General features: G+C 36.9%; 2 protein-coding genes across 2 annotated transcripts; one reads left to right on the forward strand and one right to left on the reverse strand.

Moving 5' to 3' along the window:
- Positions 1-4: 4 nt before the first annotated feature.
- Positions 5-4,692, reverse strand: LOC130889108 (trypsin-4-like). The gene is given in 6 exon segments (XM_057792690.1): positions 5-232; positions 750-894; positions 1,388-1,654; positions 1,927-2,116; positions 3,779-3,812; positions 4,537-4,692. Coding segments are annotated over 6 exon segments (1,020 nt in total).
- Positions 4,693-11,657: 6,965 nt separating this feature from the next.
- On the forward strand, positions 11,658-17,592 carry LOC130872126 (trypsin V-A-like). The gene is made up of 5 exons (XM_057765945.1): positions 11,658-11,694; positions 14,240-14,402; positions 15,577-15,827; positions 16,603-16,739; positions 17,443-17,592. Exons 1-5 carry the CDS (start codon positions 11,658-11,660, stop codon positions 17,590-17,592), a joined length of 738 nt encoding a protein of 245 aa, XP_057621928.1.
- The last annotated feature ends 816 nt before the right edge of the window (positions 17,593-18,408 follow it).

Raw genomic sequence — 18,408 nt, forward strand, 5'->3', positions numbered from 1 at the left:
ATATTTATTCTGACTTCATTTCAGGAGGAGGAAGAAAAGGAAAAGGATAAGGAACACGTGAATAATGAAAGGGAAGAGAACTCAAGTTGGCAGCCATGGTCTCCCGAATCCAGCTCAGGCAGTTGTAGATCTTGGTATAGACACCAAGCTTGCCTCTCAGTGTACAGCCTGTACCCCAGGAGACAATGCCCTGGATCTCTCCATCACAGATGACAGGGACAACAGAGTCCCCCTGGTCAGAAAAAAATTACTATATACTTATGTGGATATGAGAGAATGGACTCCAAGATGGTTCTTCTTTATCCTGGGGCTAACACAGCTGGTGCTGACACCCTGGAAAGCAATGCAGACTCCCTGCATATCTAATTGTAGTTTTTCAATTCCAACTCATCCTTTCTCTATAACCTTGACTTTTCTAATTGGCGCATAATGTCAGGAAAGCCTGAGGATTTTGGTTATTACTTCCCATTTTCCTTGGTTTCTTGGCAGAGTGGTAATATCTTGTAAAGTAGCTTCTCTGACATTTTTTTCTTTTATGTGATATTTATACTGCATCTTATGTGCATATTTGACTCTTGAGGCAACCATCACTGTCACAGTGAGAAAAGCTGTTTGTGTTTTCATCATCGACTTTTGTCATCTCACATGAAATCTTCCAGACAAATGTGCAGGCTTCTCAGCCAATAGAAAGACACAGAAGAGAAAACAGAAAAAGTAATTTTTTTGAGCAGGAGTAAAAGAATACTCACATCGCAAGAGTCCTTTCCACCCTCCAGGAAGCCAAGGTAGAGTATGTTACTGGTGATCTTGCCTAGGTAGGAATTTTTGCATGAACTGGAAGAAAGGACAGGGTCTTCCAGACACTGAAGTATCTGGGCATTTGCTGGGTATTTACTTGTTGTGAGCAAAACTGAGAGAACACTTAGTATCTTCCATGAAAAGTCTAATTTTTTTTTTCAATTTGCCAAACATTTGTAATAAAAAATACTTTTGCTTCAGAAGTTTCTTTTATTAGTTTTAACTAACCTGCTGCTATTTTTATGACAATATCATCATTGACTTCAGATTTCAAATACTGGGACAAAGTTTCCTAAAAGAGGTAGATACCTTAGGGAAAACAAATACTTGGGTAACTTTTCTAATTGTCCCTTGAGATTTTATTACTTCCACATCCCTGATTACACCAGTTTAAATACCTCAGCATCTTTCCAATATCTCATTCTTATTGTGTTCTCCACATTGTCTCAAACTTCAAACAGTGTATTCCAGCATCGCCCATTTTGAAACTTCTGGGAGTATGACTTACAGTGAGAATTTGGGCATGCCAGCACCAATATACCTCCCATATTTCTTATCTGTACACATGGAACTTATATTCCATTGACACTTACCTCTAAGGTTCACAGTATTTCCCCAACCAGACACAAAGCATTGAACACCTGCAAATGGACAGGGTCTGGGCAGAGAGATTGTGGACACTTGGGGGTTAAGGATAGCAGGTGACTTCAGGTTAATCAGCATGATATCATTGTTTGTGGTGTCTTTGTCGTACTTGGGGTGGCGAATTACCTTTTCTGCATCAATAAATTGCTCCCCACCCTCAAGGACCTGAATATTGTGTTCTCTCAGGCAAACTTGGTGTCTCCTCTATTAAAAAAAATAAGGAATTCCTAAGGATCCCTGTTGATCTGTTTCTCTTCCAAGTTCAAAGTTCAGAGTACCATCTTCTTAAAGCATGCAGTCCTATAAAGTCTATGCAGTTAAGGTAGTATCCTGTCCTACCACCAATGAGCAGGATAAAGGGTTCCTTTGTGTGTCCTGTGAGTACAGATTCACAAAGGACCATTCCCTCAGAGATGGAAAGGGAAAATTCTTGGGTCTTAGAATAGAGGAATTTGAGTATTATTCTCTTACCATCCCTTCTATCAGTGAGCTGCAGACAGTACCCACTGTTCACTAATGAGGGAGCTGCTGGAAAGATGGCTCAGCCGTAAAAAGCTAGGCTCAAACTGATGTCCAAGGCCATCATTCAATGACACCTGGTAAGGAATGGAATTCTTCAGACAGTTGTGGCCTCCAATGATCTTGCCATCATCATCACAAGCAGGGAGAGCAACTGGGGGAGAATTAGCACAAGAAGTCTTGTCTCAAAATTAGTCTTCTACATGAAGTTTGTACAAACCATCAGAAAAGGCATGTGTCCTCCTGTTGAGTAAAATGTGGGTGTATTGCTTTAAAATGTACAATTTTTTTTTAAATTCAGCATACACTTTTGATATCACTGCTAATAGAATCTAAATTGTAATAGTTATTTTCATACATTCATAATATGTCTGTCTGTCTGTTTGCCTCTCTTTCTCTCACTTGCCTGCTCTGTGTGTGTGTGTATGTGTGTGTGTGTGCGTGTATTGTGTATGTAGTAATGTTCCTGTGGAGAACAAAAACAACTTCTAAGAAACCACTTTATCTGTTTACTGTATGGGGTCCCAGTATCTATCCTGAGACCTAAGGCTTTGGGGCAAGCGCATTTCATACAGAACCATTTTCCGTAGACAGAATTTTCTGTCCCACCCAGTCCCACAGTCATTCAGTCATAAATAAACACATAGAGGCTTATATTAATTATAAACAGTTTGGCGTATTAGCTTAAAGCTTAAGCTTATTATTAACTACCTCTTACAATTTAAACGAACTCATAATTCTTGTCTATGTGTAGCCACGTAGCTTGGTACCTTTTCTCAGTAAGGTATTCTCATCTTGTTTCCCTGCATCCGGCTGGTAACTGTATCTCCTTTCCTCTTCCCAGAATTCTCCTAGTCTGTTTTCCCTGCCTATACTTCCTGCCTGGCTACTGGTTAATCAGTGTTTTATTAAGTGAATATGAGTGACAAATCTTTACAGTGAACAAGATTATTCTCCCACAGCAATTTTATAGCTCAGGTACTTCAATTTATTTTTGGTCTTTTTTATACCTAACACAAACAAATTATTCATTGAATTAATTTATTAGATATAGTTTGTATACATCATTTAATCACCATCCTATGTTTTTCTTCCCCAAAGCTTTCTTTTATACCAGCTATCTATTGTGCATATATCAATGCATTTAGCAATTTTGGAAAATAATATTTTTATTATTCATACTAAATATCATACATTTAAATAATTTTTATTATTGATATAAGCCCCCAATTCCTTATAATTAGAAAGACTTTAAAACATCTCTGGGTCATGCACTCCAATATCTTCCAAACATTAGAGAATTTACTAAATCAAAACCCATTTAAAATTGTATGAATTGAGCTTTAAATTTAGTTGTATTAACCAAGAACACTAAAGTTTTCTGTTGTTCACTACTGAGTGACAGTTTGATACAAGACTGATTTCATTAGTAAACATTTTTTGAGAAACACCTAAGACTATATGCATAGATAATAGCATATCTCTTTCAATTATGATAACTCCATTAAATCAGCAGACTTTGATATTCCATGGAATCAGGACAATGTTCTGGCCTTCTTCTTGAAGCAGATGACTTCAGTTATTTAATACTACTTGACAAAGAAGGAACGACACACATATGTGCCATGTGCCCTGTCCTTTCTTTTCTTGACTAACCCATAGAACACATGAATGCAGTAAATAATGTTGCTTGATCACTCTTAGCTATTTCCCCTTGGAGTTGATACTTAAAATCACCTTTACTGTTTTTCCACCCACAAAGCCCAAACTTGAATGTATGATAGATAATTAATAAAATGTTCTTTGAAAGATTCACCAGCAGCTCCCAGAAAAGCAAGGAAAGTGATTATCTTCAGGTCAGGGCTTCTTCATTTGACTGGAGTCAACACCAGGATGAAGGCTTTTCACTCACAGCCATTGTATACCCCTAGTTTTGGTTTCAACAGATAGGACCAGAGTGCCAAAAAAAAAAAAAATAGTTATATCATTGAACACACACAAAACCAAATTTAGAGTTCTATTCTGTAATGGATGAAAGGTGATTCAGCACCAAGTTTCCATATCTCCTTTTCCCCAGTTTTCCATGAAGGTAATGGGAATGGAAGTCACAACTCCAGCTGGTAATGCATTCTTATAGTAGGAGTGCATACTGTAGAAAGATCACAGCACAGAGCTCAAGTTTCCAGAATTTTAGATGAAAATTTAGAAAACCAGTTCTCCGAAGAGTGTGTCTTGTTTAGGACAGCTTTAAACTCATCACCTCCTGTGTTTATTTAATATTGGGTCTTTTAGAAGTGTATACCTTTTCTTAAGGTTTGCCTGAGATGCCACTTTGATATTATCTTCCTATTGTTAGAAACAACCATTTTCTATGAATAGGAAACTTATTATTAGTTTAAATTATGCTATTTAGAAAATAGAAACTTAAAGCATGGAAATGGTTTCACCTACATATATTTTTATTAGCATTTTTGTCCTTTCTATGACTATAATTATACAGGAACTAAGGAGTAATGGTATTATTCCAGATCCTGGATTGAGGATAGTTTATCATAAGCCATGGAAGCAGTTTACAGCTGATGGTTTACAATTGTTTGTGCTCTTATTCTCATCTGGGCAGATCAGGAAGCAGTGACAGAAAAAGAAGGGAAACTGATCACCCCCTTCATGGCCTTTCTCCCAGACATCTATGACTGCTAGTACTGGAGGATTTGAGCCTGATCCATCCATTTTCCCTAATCTGTCTACACTCTCAGTGGTGGTAGCTGGAAATTAACTCAGGCACAAAATCTAGGACCTATAACCAACCTGTAATTCCTGAAAGATGCCCTGGGTCAATTGTAGCTTAGAGTTTCTGGGGGTGACCACCAATGACTGGTCTAACCTGAGGCCCACACCATGAGAGGGAGCCCATATCTGACCCTGCTTAGATGTTCAGGATGCAGAAGTTGGATGGCTCAGAGTTCTAGGACCAAACAAGACTACCAAAAAAAGGGTGTAAATGATTCTTAATGATATTCTACTGTGTTATTAGGATGGGGGCTTAACTCAATGGTCATCAATGAGGCTTCCTCTTGCAGATGTGTTGAGAGCAGTTACAAAGACTCACAGCAGAATACTAGGTGGAGCTTTAGGAGCTATGCAAAAGAGGATGAGGAAGGAGTATAAGAAAAAGAAGGGTTGAGGGCACCAGAATACATGAGTAAATTCAGAATCAACTAAGCAGGACTTATAAAAGCTCACAGAGTGTGAAGCAACAAACTGGGACTGTGTATGTTGTTATCATTCTGTGATTCTTTAGCTTGAAGCTTTTGTGAATTCCTAACAATGGGAGGGGGTGCGTATGATTCTTATGTCTGTTCATGAAAACTTTTTTCTCTTACTGGATTGCCTTGTCCAGACTTTATATGATGATATATACCTAGCCTTATTGTATCTTGTTATGCATAGCTGAATTGATATACCCAGGGAGAACTGATCTTTTCTTCAGGGAAACAGATGAGAAATGGATCAGGGAAAGATGTGGGGGGGGGCGCTCAGAGAAGGGGATAGAGGAGAGACTGTGGCTGATATGTAATATATTAGAGAAAAGTAAAAAAGGAAGAATAAATAAAGAGTGCCTCTAGGCATACGACTCAATCTCAGCCACCTAGGAAGTTTTCCTTAAGTATGTTTTTATTATATTTATGTTGTAAAAAGTTTCTAACAGGAGCCATGTGATCCTAGGCATATCTGAGTTGTTGGCAACATTTGAGGTCATTCATTTGATGATGGTTTTGCAAATGTGCAGAATACAAGTAGGACAATTCCATCAGGGCTTCCAAGCAAATTTGAAAAGAAAACCTTGGGGTCTTAACAAGCATGTGGGTTCATAATACCTGAAGAAATCCATAAAGATCATGAATTTTTCTTCTGTGATGGTGAAAACTAAAACCAGTACTTATTATAGAATCTTGGAAATGCTAGGACCAAGGAATATAAGAGCAGAACTTCAAAGTTTTGAGTAGACACAAATCAAATAGACACCTTGTTCAAATGGGATAAAGATGGCAAGTCTGTAGATCTAATAGTTCATATCAGGATACCATATGTCATTGGTGCTGACTTGGTGCTTCAGGACTTACTGTTTTCCATTCTAACTGTTGTTCTTACTTGTAATTTTCTCCTTTCATGCTTTGGTCTTGCTCCTTTTGTTTATAATCCGGTTTGTGTATCGGTTATTGGAAGTATGTATTATGATTTAAAGCTTGAAGGAACTCACAATGAAGAGGCTTCCTTGAGTCTTGGCATAGACTGTTATTTGTTTCATTGAAATTAAGCCCAAGTTGGCCTCAAGTCTTCTGTATCGGAGGCTATCCTTGAAAGACTGGTTATTCTGACTTTATTGACACTACAAGTATGTGTCATGTTCTCCTCTACAGAAAATTTGCATATATACTACCTTTCCAGTATTAAACCTTGAGGGATTCACTGAAGTGGTCTAAATACATTTTTCATATGAAACAGTCATGAAATTTTGGGTGCCAGTTTCAGAAAGTTGTAAGTCACATATGAGATATACCTTGCAATCTTGTATGTTGAACAATTCTTTCACAGTTTATGGGGCTACTTTGGGAAGCTGTGTAGAGTAGGAGAAAGTGGCATATGAGGTCATAACTGTCAATGTTATATCTAGTTCTAATTCTTTATTTTCTCCCTGTCATGAAGTTATGAGTCTCCCTGTCAGTGGTTTCTACCACCATGGTTTACTGCCAAAGTATATGAAGCCAGGTATCATTAGACTCAATCCAATCAAACCAAGAACCCTGATAAGTCTGTCTTTCCTTAAGTTGTTATGCCACATAATGCTCACATAGATATAAAAGTTCCTTGATTTCAGCACCAAATATGAAAAAAATCACATTAGAAAACTAAAGAAGAGCAACAAGGTTATTATAAAATCAATCTTAGTTTATCCAGTTACCATTCAAGAATAACCTCTAGATAATAGGCATCTTCTAAAACTATTCATAAGTTTACTGGGATCCTATAGAAATGTTAAATTTGAAGAGATTTAAGGAAGCAATAGCTTCATATAGTATTCATTCAACTTTTGTAAAGCTGTTGTTAAACTGTCAGACTACTCAGAACAGAATTATTCCATGTGATTGGCAAGATCTAGTTACAGCAGTACTGAAAACTAATCCTCAGTTACAATGGAAAATGTGGTGGAAAGAGAATGCTAGGTACATAGAACTGTGAAGATATGTGAAAATAGATCCAAATCTATCACCATGCACAAAACTCAAGTCCAAATGGATCAAAGACCTCAACATAAAGCCAGCCACACTGATCCTCATGAAAGAGAAAGTGGGACGTACACTTGAACACATTGGCACAGGAGACCACTTTCTAAATATAACCCCAGTAGCACAGACACTAAGAGAAACAATTAATAAATGGGACCTCCTAAAACCGAAAAGCTTCTATAAAGCAAAGGACACAGTCAAGAAGACAAAATGACAACCTACCAATGGGAAAAGATCTTCAATTACCCAACATCAGATAGAGATCTGATCTCCAAAATATACAAAGAACTCAAGAAATTGTTCATCAAAAGAACAAATAATCCAATAAAAAACTGAGTACAGGCCTAAAGAGAAACTCTCAACAAAGGAATAAAATGGCTGAAAGACACTTCAGGAAATACTCAACGTCCTTAGTTGTCAGAGAAATGCAAATCAAAAACAACTCAGAGATTCCATCTTACACCTGTAAGAATGGCCAAGATCAAAAACACTGATGACAACTTGTGCTGGAGAGGTTGTGGGTAAAGGGAACACTTCTGCATTGCTGGTGGGAATGCAAGCTGGTACAACCCTTTAGGATGTCAGTGTGGTGATTTCTCAGAAAATTAGGAAACAACCTTCCTCAAGACCCAGAAATACCACTTTTAGGTATATATCCAAAGAATGCTCAATCATACCACAAGGACATGTGCTCAACTATGTTCATAGTAGCATTTTTTGTCATAACCAGAATGTGGAAAAAACCTAAATGCTCCTTGACCAAATAATTGATAAGAAACATGTGGTACATTCACACATTGGAGTAATACACCATAGAAAAAAATAATGACATCTTGAAATTTGTAGGCAAAATGGATGGAGCTAAAAAAAAAAAAAAAAAAAAACAACATATTGAGTGAGGTAACCCAGACCCAGAAAGACAAATATCATATGTTTAGACATAAAGCAAAACAAACAAACAAAAAAAAACAGCCTACAATTCACAATTTCTGAGAACACAGATAGCATTGAGGAGCCTAAGAGAGACATACATAGATCTAATCTACATGGAAAGTAGAAAGGGATAAGATCTCCTGAGTAAATTGGGAGAATGGAGACCACGGGAGAGGGTTGAAGATAAGGGGAGAGAATGGGGGGGGGGGTGAGAAGAGAAAGAATTCTGAATCAATCTGACAAGAACACAGACTGCTTCCACCAATGTTTGTGTGCTATTAGTAAATTACACTACTGTTGTGGCGTAAATGAATGGAAGACAGAAATTATAATAAAATATTCAGCTTTAATTAGCCCCTACTACAGAATGGCACCCAGACATGGGGCACTGAATCCACAGAAAGCCTGAGAAGGCTTGGGAAAGAAAAAAGCAATGCCTGGGAGGCAGAGACAGGCAGATCTCTGAGAGTTCAAGGACAGCCTGGTCTACAGAGTTATTCAAGGACGAAGATATACAGAGAATATAAAATAAAAGTAAAAATAAACGAAATAGTAGTTAAAATAAAGCCACACAAAGATGGAAAATAAACAGATAATCTTGATACTATATGCTATTAAGCTCTCTTTGAATTGTTTGAATGCTGAGGAAAGGGCAAAAGATGCTAAAAGATATTTGTTTATAAATGCTGCTGAAGTAATCCAACATAGATATTTTGAAAATACCTTGACTTTAAAATTTGGATCTAAGGATATGATGCTTTGGAAAGGAGTTTCTTCTTTTGTTTTCACAGACAATGAGATCCTGTGTATTGCTCCTATCCCAATATGGTATGATAGACCACACCCTCCTGAAAGGATGCTGTGAACACCCTCAAAAAATTACTTTGCTCAACTGCAGACTGAGAGGAACCTAGCAGACAGGTTATACCATGAAAGACTTGATTAACAGTGCCCCCATTCAGCAGGAAGCAGTTTGGAGAGAAATAACTATGTCCATATTCCCAAATATTGTTTATAAATGTTCTTTTACATTTAAAGGGGGATATGATAGAGGTATGAATAATTTGCATTAGTATAGATTTTGCTTTATTGATAGAGATTTAAGGTCAATTTTGTTATATGTATATGTATTTCTGATCTTGATTAAGGTATTGTGATTATGTAGTTCATGTAAAAATGTAATGTATATAGGTTGTTAATGGATAATTATCCATAATAGTCAAGCTTGTAGTCATGTTAGTTAGATTTTATAGATGTACATAGATATATTTTAGATAGGCATTCTTCATATCTTTCAAAGATTATAAAATATGGCATTTTAAGTGTTTTAATAACTTAGGGTTTTCCTGACAATGAGACACGTCTGCTCCTGGCAGCACCAATCTACTTCAAAAAGAAGATGGACATTGAAGAGGCACCTTATGGAGTTTGATAGCCATTTTGGACAAGAAACTGCTCTTGCCTGGACTGTTGAATAAACTGAACACAAAGAACCCGCAGAGAGAGGACTGCTGAACTTGCTTAAAGGTGAGATGATCTTTCGGGATTCCTGATTCATGAAGGAGTCTGCGAGACATTCTGCAGGACACAGCAGATAGTGACTGAACTGCCTTTGAAATTTCCTGCTTCATGGAAATGTCTCTGGATACTATGGACCTGTAGGCTGAAGATGGATGCCCCAACGGTACAGAGGAACTTTGGGTGACTGTCCAGGCAGCGAGATGTCTCTGTGATTTCTAGAATTTTGTAAGTTGCTTACTTCTCATTTACTTGGGTAATATTATATCCTTCTGGAGTCTTTGATGGAATTGAAGAATAGATAGATAGTTATAGTTTTCCTTAGTTATGATAAAGATAAAATAGATGTAAATATTGTAACTGTAATTCTTAATTGATAACTGTTTTGTTATATGTAATTTTGCTATGTTAAAGTTAAAGCCTTCCTTTTTTTTTTTTTTAAACAGAAAAAGGGGAAATGATGGAGGAAAGTCATTGGTTAAAAAATAAAGAAACTGCTTGACCCTCATAGGTTAGAACATAGGTGGGTAGAGTAAACAGAATAGAATGCTGGGAGGAAGAGGAAGTGAGCTCAGACTCGATAGCTCTCCTCTCTGGGGCAGATGCCATGAAGCTCTGACCCAGGATGGACATAGGCTAGAATCTTCCCGGTAAGTGCACCTTGGGGTGCTACACACATTATTAGAAATGGGCTAGTCCAGGTGCGAGAGTTAGCCGAGAAGAGGCTAGATATAATGGGCCAAGCAGTGTTTAAAAGAATACAGTTTGTGTGTTGTTATTTCGGGGCATAAGCTAGCCAGGTGACCAGGAGCTGGGGCAGCAGGAACACAGCCCGCAGCTCCTATGACACACTACTACTTTGGTCCTAATAGTACTCTCTACAATGAATTTAATAGGTCCCTTATAGACATTTAAGAAGACTAGACTTATACAAAGAACATAGAATACACTATTAGCATTACCCATGGAGAAAGCATTTCAGGATCTCCACTAAATGCATGATATGCAAATAGTAAAAATCTCACAAAGATTTTAATTTATTTCTATAAAAAATTTTAAATTTAATTTATAGTTATTCAAAGTAAAAAATAGCATCACTAATTGTTAATAAAATAAACACAATGTTATAATTAATTGTAATTATGTTGTTTTGCCACTAGGTAATTCTACAAAGCATAAGCTGGCCTTGAACTTGTGATAACTCATAATCTCCCTGACTTTCAGGTTCAGAGACTAAAAATATGTGCCACCGTGTGAGGCAAAAGTTATTTAAAATTAAAGAATTATTCATTTCTAGAATTTTCCATGTATTGATTTTCTTTCTTATCCAAAGGTAACTGGGCCACTGCTTTTACAGATATTGAAACCCCATGTAAATGGGATTTCTACATCCCTTATACTTTGTAAGGTTTAGATTATTGAAAAGTAATTAGGTATCATTACTATGCTTTTTCTCTTATTCTACTATATTTTAAATACTAAAATGATTACTTGCACCGGGAAAACAACCTATCCCATTAATAATGACATTTACCAATATAAATCAGAGCTTCTCTACATCAAAGCAGCCAATATACCAAGTTATGTCATTATGATAACTTCTTGGAAAATTGTTCATATGTCAGCAAATCAGCTATCAACATATTTGGCTGAGAATCTGGAAAGTATTAGCTGTTACCTGTGACCTCATACAAATACATTTTTCCTTTTAGGAGGATCAGTTCCAACCAGGTGGGTTTGCCACTTCCATTCTCACAACTTTCTGGGGAAAAGTTAATTAAGTCTTGAATTATGTTCCACCTGTCACAGAATAGGATTCTAAATTTAGATTTGTGAGTTTCCAGTGAAGTCATTTTTTGGCACCTGAGACCACAGTGTTGTTGACACACATGAAGGTATAAGTACTCATGAGAAAAGCCTCCATCTTATTGCCTGGTCCTGACCCAGTGAACAACCATGAAGATTTTCTTCTTTGTTCTGCTCGGAACTGTTGGTGAGTCTTTCAAATTAATGAATCTGCAAGAGTCAGAATTGTAAGTTTGTAATTTGTTCTGGGAAAAACAACAAGGTTCATTGAATTTAAGGGCTGACAAGCAAAAATTCAAAAGGTAGAGACATGAGTGTATAGTGCCTATGCTTATTAGAGATTAAATCTCACTTGATAGTGGAAATTCATAGTATCAAGAACTGATTCTCAAAGGAGGTCTCATAAAGAATCAGAAGGTGTTTTGAAATTCCATGTAGGTTCCAGAAATTTAGAACTGAAGAGAAAGTATAATACACACACACACTCACACACACATGCTTCCATTGACTTCGAAGAATTCAGAGCTAAAGTAATGTGTACTACTTAATGGGACCATGATCACCAAAGCCTAAGTCTCCTGAACATGAAGCTGTAGTTATTTACCCAGGAAATCCCAACAGATGCAAACATTTTGTTCTCATTATAAAAATCTCAGACTGTGTTTTCAGACACTTTTTAAGTGAAAACATTCTAATATAAACTCACAAGTCAAGCAGTTGTGATAAAAATGATTGTTTTAATACTACTAAATTAATTTTTAATGCTACTAAAATTGTATTATTAAAATTTTATACTTATCTATATGTAATGCATTTGTATACTTTTCTAGAAGTTTCTTTCCTAACAATATTTTAAGAATTGAATAATAGAACAAATATTTTTTGAATAGAACACTTGTAAGGCTGTAAGAAATCTCAATAGTTATTTGGTAAATATGAAAATGCTGACTAACTTGTTTGATGTAGGATAGTCACACAATAATAAAATAGATTCAAATAGACTTTTATCTTTCATTTGTGTTCTTGTGTTTGTAGACAAGAGAGTTTTGTTTCATTGAGATAAAAATTTCACCTATAGCTTGATCATACTGTTCTGAAACTCACTGTAGACATGTTAGTCTAGATCTCATATTCTAGAACTCATAGATTGACAAGTGATATGGTAATTAATTCTCAACTCCAAGAAAGAAGTTGATTAAATACAAAATCAAAGTTGTCATTTTTTTGTAGGATGGAATATTCTCCAATAGCTTTTAAGAGTTTTTTTATTAACTTATGTAGGTAGATTTTCCATTTTAACATTTCATCAACTTCCACAAACATACACCCAGAAAACTCCTGGAAGGTTTCCGTTGGTGGTGTGTGTGTGTGTGTGTCTGTGTGTGTGTGTGTGTATGCATGCCCACGTGCTGGTGTACTCATCTGTGAATGTGAAGGTCAGACATCAACTTTGTATATCTTTCTCTCATCCTCTACCTTACATTTTTGAGACAAGATCTCTCACTGAACTTAATAGTTTCTATTTTAAGCTAACTGTCTGACCAGTGGGTTCTAATTAATGTCTCTGTCTGCAGTTGCTCTCCCTCTAATCCAGGACTGGGGCTATAGAGCCTGTCACTATGCTAGACTTTCATGAGGATGCTAGAAAACTGAACTCAGGTCCCAGGCCTGCACAGCAAATTATGCCTACTAAGCCACCTCTCCAACCCATATTGCAAATCTTTCTACATATTTGCATGAAAATTGATGAGGTGACAGATTTAAATGGTTAAATTGTAAGTGGTGGTGATAGAACATTTATTTTCTAAAGAGCATCTGATCTAAATTGGTAGGTATGTATATGAGTTACAATGTATGTGTTTATGAATGGAATATGTAGTTGTGTATATGTCATAATGAAAAAAAATTAATCAAACAAAGAATATATTTCAATAGTACTTGCTTATTCATCACAATATAAGTAGGGTCCATGCTCAAGGTGCAGAGAAATGAATAATCATAAAGATTACATAAACCGGGGCTGGAGAGATAGCTCAGAGATTAAAGGCATTGCCTGCTCTTCCAAAGGTCCTGAGTTCAATTCCCAGCAACCACATGGTGGCTCACAACCATCTGTAATGGGGTCTGGTGCCCTCTTCTGGCCTGCAGGCAAACATACAGACAGAATATTGTATACTAAATAAATAAATATTAAAAAAAAAAAAAGATTACATAAACCCAGTTATATTAGCCACTTTACTCATTGTTGTGAAACAACCAGACAGGAACCACATAAGGAAAGAAATATTGTTTTGGCTCATGCTGAAGAGGGTATGGTCAGCCTTGGAAAGCTGTGCTGGAGATGATTCATAATGGTTGTGGTGGGAGGGTAAGGCAGTGGGCTCTATGATACTGACAGTCTGGAAGCAGAGAGATATCATTGGTGCTCATCAGGCTTTCTCCCCTCCCCCTTTGGTTCAGTCTCCCTACCTCACAAAATGGTGCCACTCATGATTAGAGTGAGTCTTCCTTTTGCAATAAAACCCTCACAAAGATACAGAGGTGTGTTTTCCAGGTGGTTCCAAATCCAATCAAGTCATCAAGAAAAGTTAACCATAACATGGATATGCCTTGATTGTGATGCTGGCGAGCATTGTCATCTCTTTTGACCTTAGTCTGAAATAAGGCTTCTTGGTGCATGAAATAATATGATAGGGCCATGTAACAGAGATCGCCTCACTTTTCTCCCACAGCTTCCTTCCTCACTGAGGAGAATGATGAGAGGATCGTTGGGGGCTACACTTGTCAGAAGCATTCCGTCCCCTACCAAGTGTCACTGAATGATGGATCTCACATATGTGGGGGATCTCTCATCACTGACCAGTGGGTGCTGTCTGCTGCGCACTGTTATTCTCCGTAAGTAGCCAATATTCACATTCTTATCTCTAAAATAACTTTATCCTAAAGGTCTACCAAGTTCAATTTAGCAAAAAACATCTATGCTTGATAGATTCTCTGAGACTCATTGGTCATCCCACAGTTTTATTAGGTATGGTATTAATTTATTGTAAAACATTTATTGTGAAAGCTGTAACATGGGTGTATACCCTTACAGTTCATTGCTCTCTTCCTAAATTACAGTGCAAAAGAGAGAGGAGGATAGTTAATGATAGATCTTTAGAAGAGTTAACTAATCTAAGTCTAATAGATCAATCAGAACAAGACTACATACCATGTTAAAAAAAAAAAAAAGGACATGATACTTTCAGTGCCACAAGACAAATAATAATTTGATCTGGTCCCTATATTTATTTCTATTCCTCTTACTGTTGCCTTGGGGATTCTAACAACAAGTAGAAAGTATCAGTTAATATTCACCAATCTTCTTTCCACATGGAAATATTTTATAAGATATGCTTGGCTTCTATTCTTATGATTCCCAATTATAAGATGATGGTGGTCTACAAGTTTCTACAAGCAGTGACTCTTACTAAAGAATTCTGTATCCCATGCCATGATTAGTTGTGTGTACTTACTTCACTGATTCAGTGCTTAGAGAGCTATGTTTATGCTCATGATTGAGGGGGTTGGAGAAAGGAAAGGGTATTCATGTTGGATACTTAAACTTTTTAAATTGTTTCTTTTCTTTGATATTATGGTATATAATTACGTAATTTTCCATTCCCTTTTCTTCCCTCACATCTTCCTCTCATATACCCCTCTTTTGTTTCTTTCAAACTCATGACCTCTTTTATCATTAACTGTTCTTACATATGTGTGTGTATGTATAACTTGCTTGGTCTCTATAAAGTTACTTTATGTTTTCTATATTTATATGCATAGTATGTTGCTATAATGTTTTCAAGGTTTTGATCATTTGATATTGGCTAACAAATTCATGGGCTTGTCCCTCAGTAGCAGTTACCTAAAGTTCTGTGTGTAGGGTTGAGGCCTCAGGGCCTTTCCCCAGTACCTTAGCCTTTCTATTGGTGTCATCCTTGTTTAGAAATACACCCACAGATTCCCACCAGCACAACTGCCTAAACATGAGCTGAACAAGGACACTAAAACTTGTAATCTTTAAATCCAGCAAAATACAGGTGCATCTCGGGGAACACAACATTCATAAAATTGAAGGTGGTGAGCAGTTCATTGATGCAGCTAAGATCATCCCCCATCCTGATTATAGTATGTGGACTGTTGACAATGACATCATGCTGATTAAGCTGAAATCACCAGCAACACTAAACTCTCAAGTATCTACTATCCCTCTGCCAGAATGCTGTCCATCAGCTGATATGGAATGCCTTGTGTCTGGCTGGGGCCTTCTGACAGGCAAGTGTCTCTGTGATATATAAAGTAGTAAGTGTGAGTACTGGAAATGAATAGTGCCTTAATGACCATAATAATGATTATACACAGAAATAATCACACAGAAAATATATTATTTAAATTATTGCTTGGCCCATTAGCTCTACTTTCTTATTGGCTAACTCTTACATCTTAATTTAACCGATTTCCATTAATCTGTGCATCACAAGGTCGTGGCCTACCAGCAAAGCTTCAGCACATCTATTTCTGGTGGTGGCTCCATGGCTTCTCCCTGACTCCGCCTCGTTTTATCCAGCATTCTGTTTAGTTTTCCCTGCTTTGCTCTGTTCTTTTGCCCTATCACAAGCCAAGACAGTTAACTTTATTCATTAACCAACAAATGCAACACATGGACAGAAGGACCTCCTACAGCAACTGATGAGTTAAAAACTATAACTAGAGGAAGTAACTGGAACAGAAGCCATTGGACTCCGTGTTGACTGAAGCCTCTGCACTTGAGAGCAGTGGTCACTGATATTAAAGTCAGAGGAGTTAAACTGGTGAATAAAACTATTTAGAAAACCACCCCCCCAAAAAAATCTTTTATACATTATATATTGTTTTTAGATTTTTATTTTCTGTGTTTTATGTATGCATGTTTTTTGCACACCATATTCATGCCTGGTGCCCTTAGAACTAGAAGTTTTGAAAACAAGTGAAAGACACTCTCTTGAAAAGTAATAGAAAATAGGAAATAAATATTGAGTCAGTATAAATAATTCAATTTCACCCTTAGAATCTGCAGCTGATGTTCCTTCACTTCTTCAGTGTCTGGATGCTCCTGTCTTGTCAGACTCGGTTTGTCACGAGGCCTACCCACGTAGAATCACTAGCAACATGTTCTGTCTTGGCGTCCTGGAAGGTGGAAAAGATTCTTGCCAGGTAAGATTCTTGTTGTCTATTTCTATCACAGTCGTCTGTCTTCCTTATCTAACATATTTCTTCTATGAAACAAAATAATAAATCTAGGGGCTGCAGAGATGGCTCAGTGGTTAAGAACACAGGCTGCTCTTCCAGAGGTCCTGAGTTCAATTCCCAGCAACCAAATAGTGGCTCACAACCATCTGTAATGAGATCTGGGCATACAGGCAGGCAGAATGTTGTATATATAATAGATAAATATATCTTTAAAAAATAGTAAATCTGTGCCTGGCTCCCAATCTGAGAGGTGAAGAGAGACTTTGAGAAAACATATGCTGGTTTTCCCTTTACAGTGTGATGATGAAGATTATGGGATGGGTAAAAAGCCAAAGAGATGATGCTTTGTAAACCCAAGCAGCCTTGTATTGTGGCATGAAGTCCTTATGAAAGAGACAGAGCTTAGGTGTTATATTAGATCTCTACAACCCTCAACATTCTGCACCCTCCCATACAATGATTTCAGAAGAGGTGAGGACACAAAAATGCACATAGTAATGTAAACAGGGATACTGAATATATTGGAAACTAAAATTCTAAGGATAGTGAGTGTTTTGTGGAGGATGAGTAGCCTGCAAAAATAATCCCAGGATCATAGAAGAAATTTTTGAATCCCATTCTTCCTCAGTGTATAACCAAGTTTAAATATCTTATCATTGTTGCCCAGATGGACTCTGGTGGCCCTGTGGTCTGCGATGGAAAACTCCAGGGTGTTGTTTCCTGGGGTGATGGCTGTGCTCAGAAAGGGAAACCTGGTGTCTACACCAAAGTCTGCAACTACCTGAACTGGATTCATCAAACCATTTCTGAAAACTAAGTTCCTTTATATCTTCAGGTGTCACACCCTGGTGACCTTCCTTCTGTCTCTACAATCTATGTGGAAATAAAAACTTTTTCTATGTTTTAACCTTTTGAAGCTTAATGTTAAAGTGAGAAGTTTGGCAAAGGTGAACAAAAGTACTCGATAAAATATTGACAAATAAAATCCAAGAACACATCAAAAACAATCATCCACCATGATCAAGTAGGCTTCATCCCACAGATGTAGTAATGGGTCACCATATGAAAATCTGCCATTGTAATCCAGCATATAAACAAACTGAAAGGAAAAAAAAAACATGATCATCTCATTAGACTTTGAAAAAGCTTTTAATAAAATCCAAAACCACTTTATGATGAAGGTCTTAGAGCGATCGGGAATATGGGTAACATACTTAAAAATAAATAATAATAAAAGCAATATGCAGGAAGCCAACAGTCAATGTCAGATTGAATGAAGAGAAACTCAAAACAATTCCACTGAAATCAGGAACAACACAAAGCTGCCCACTGTCTTCATATCTATTCACTATAGTACTCAAAGTTCTAGCTAGAGCAATAAGACAACAAAAGGAGATTAAGGGGATTCAAATTGGAAAGGAAGAAGTCAAACTTCCACTATTGGCAGATGATATGATAGCATACATAAATGACCCCCAAAATTCTACTACAGTACTCCTACAGCTGATAAACACCTTCAGTAATGTGGTGGGTTACAAGAGTAACTCAAAAAAAATTAGTAGCCCTCCTATATACAAATGATAAACAGGATGAAAATGAAATCAGAGAAATATCACCATTAACAAAAGCTACA

The sequence above is a fragment of the Chionomys nivalis genome, chromosome 1 (assembly GCF_950005125.1).
Source record: "Chionomys nivalis chromosome 1, mChiNiv1.1, whole genome shotgun sequence".
Classification (NCBI taxonomy): domain Eukaryota; kingdom Metazoa; phylum Chordata; class Mammalia; order Rodentia; family Cricetidae; genus Chionomys; species Chionomys nivalis.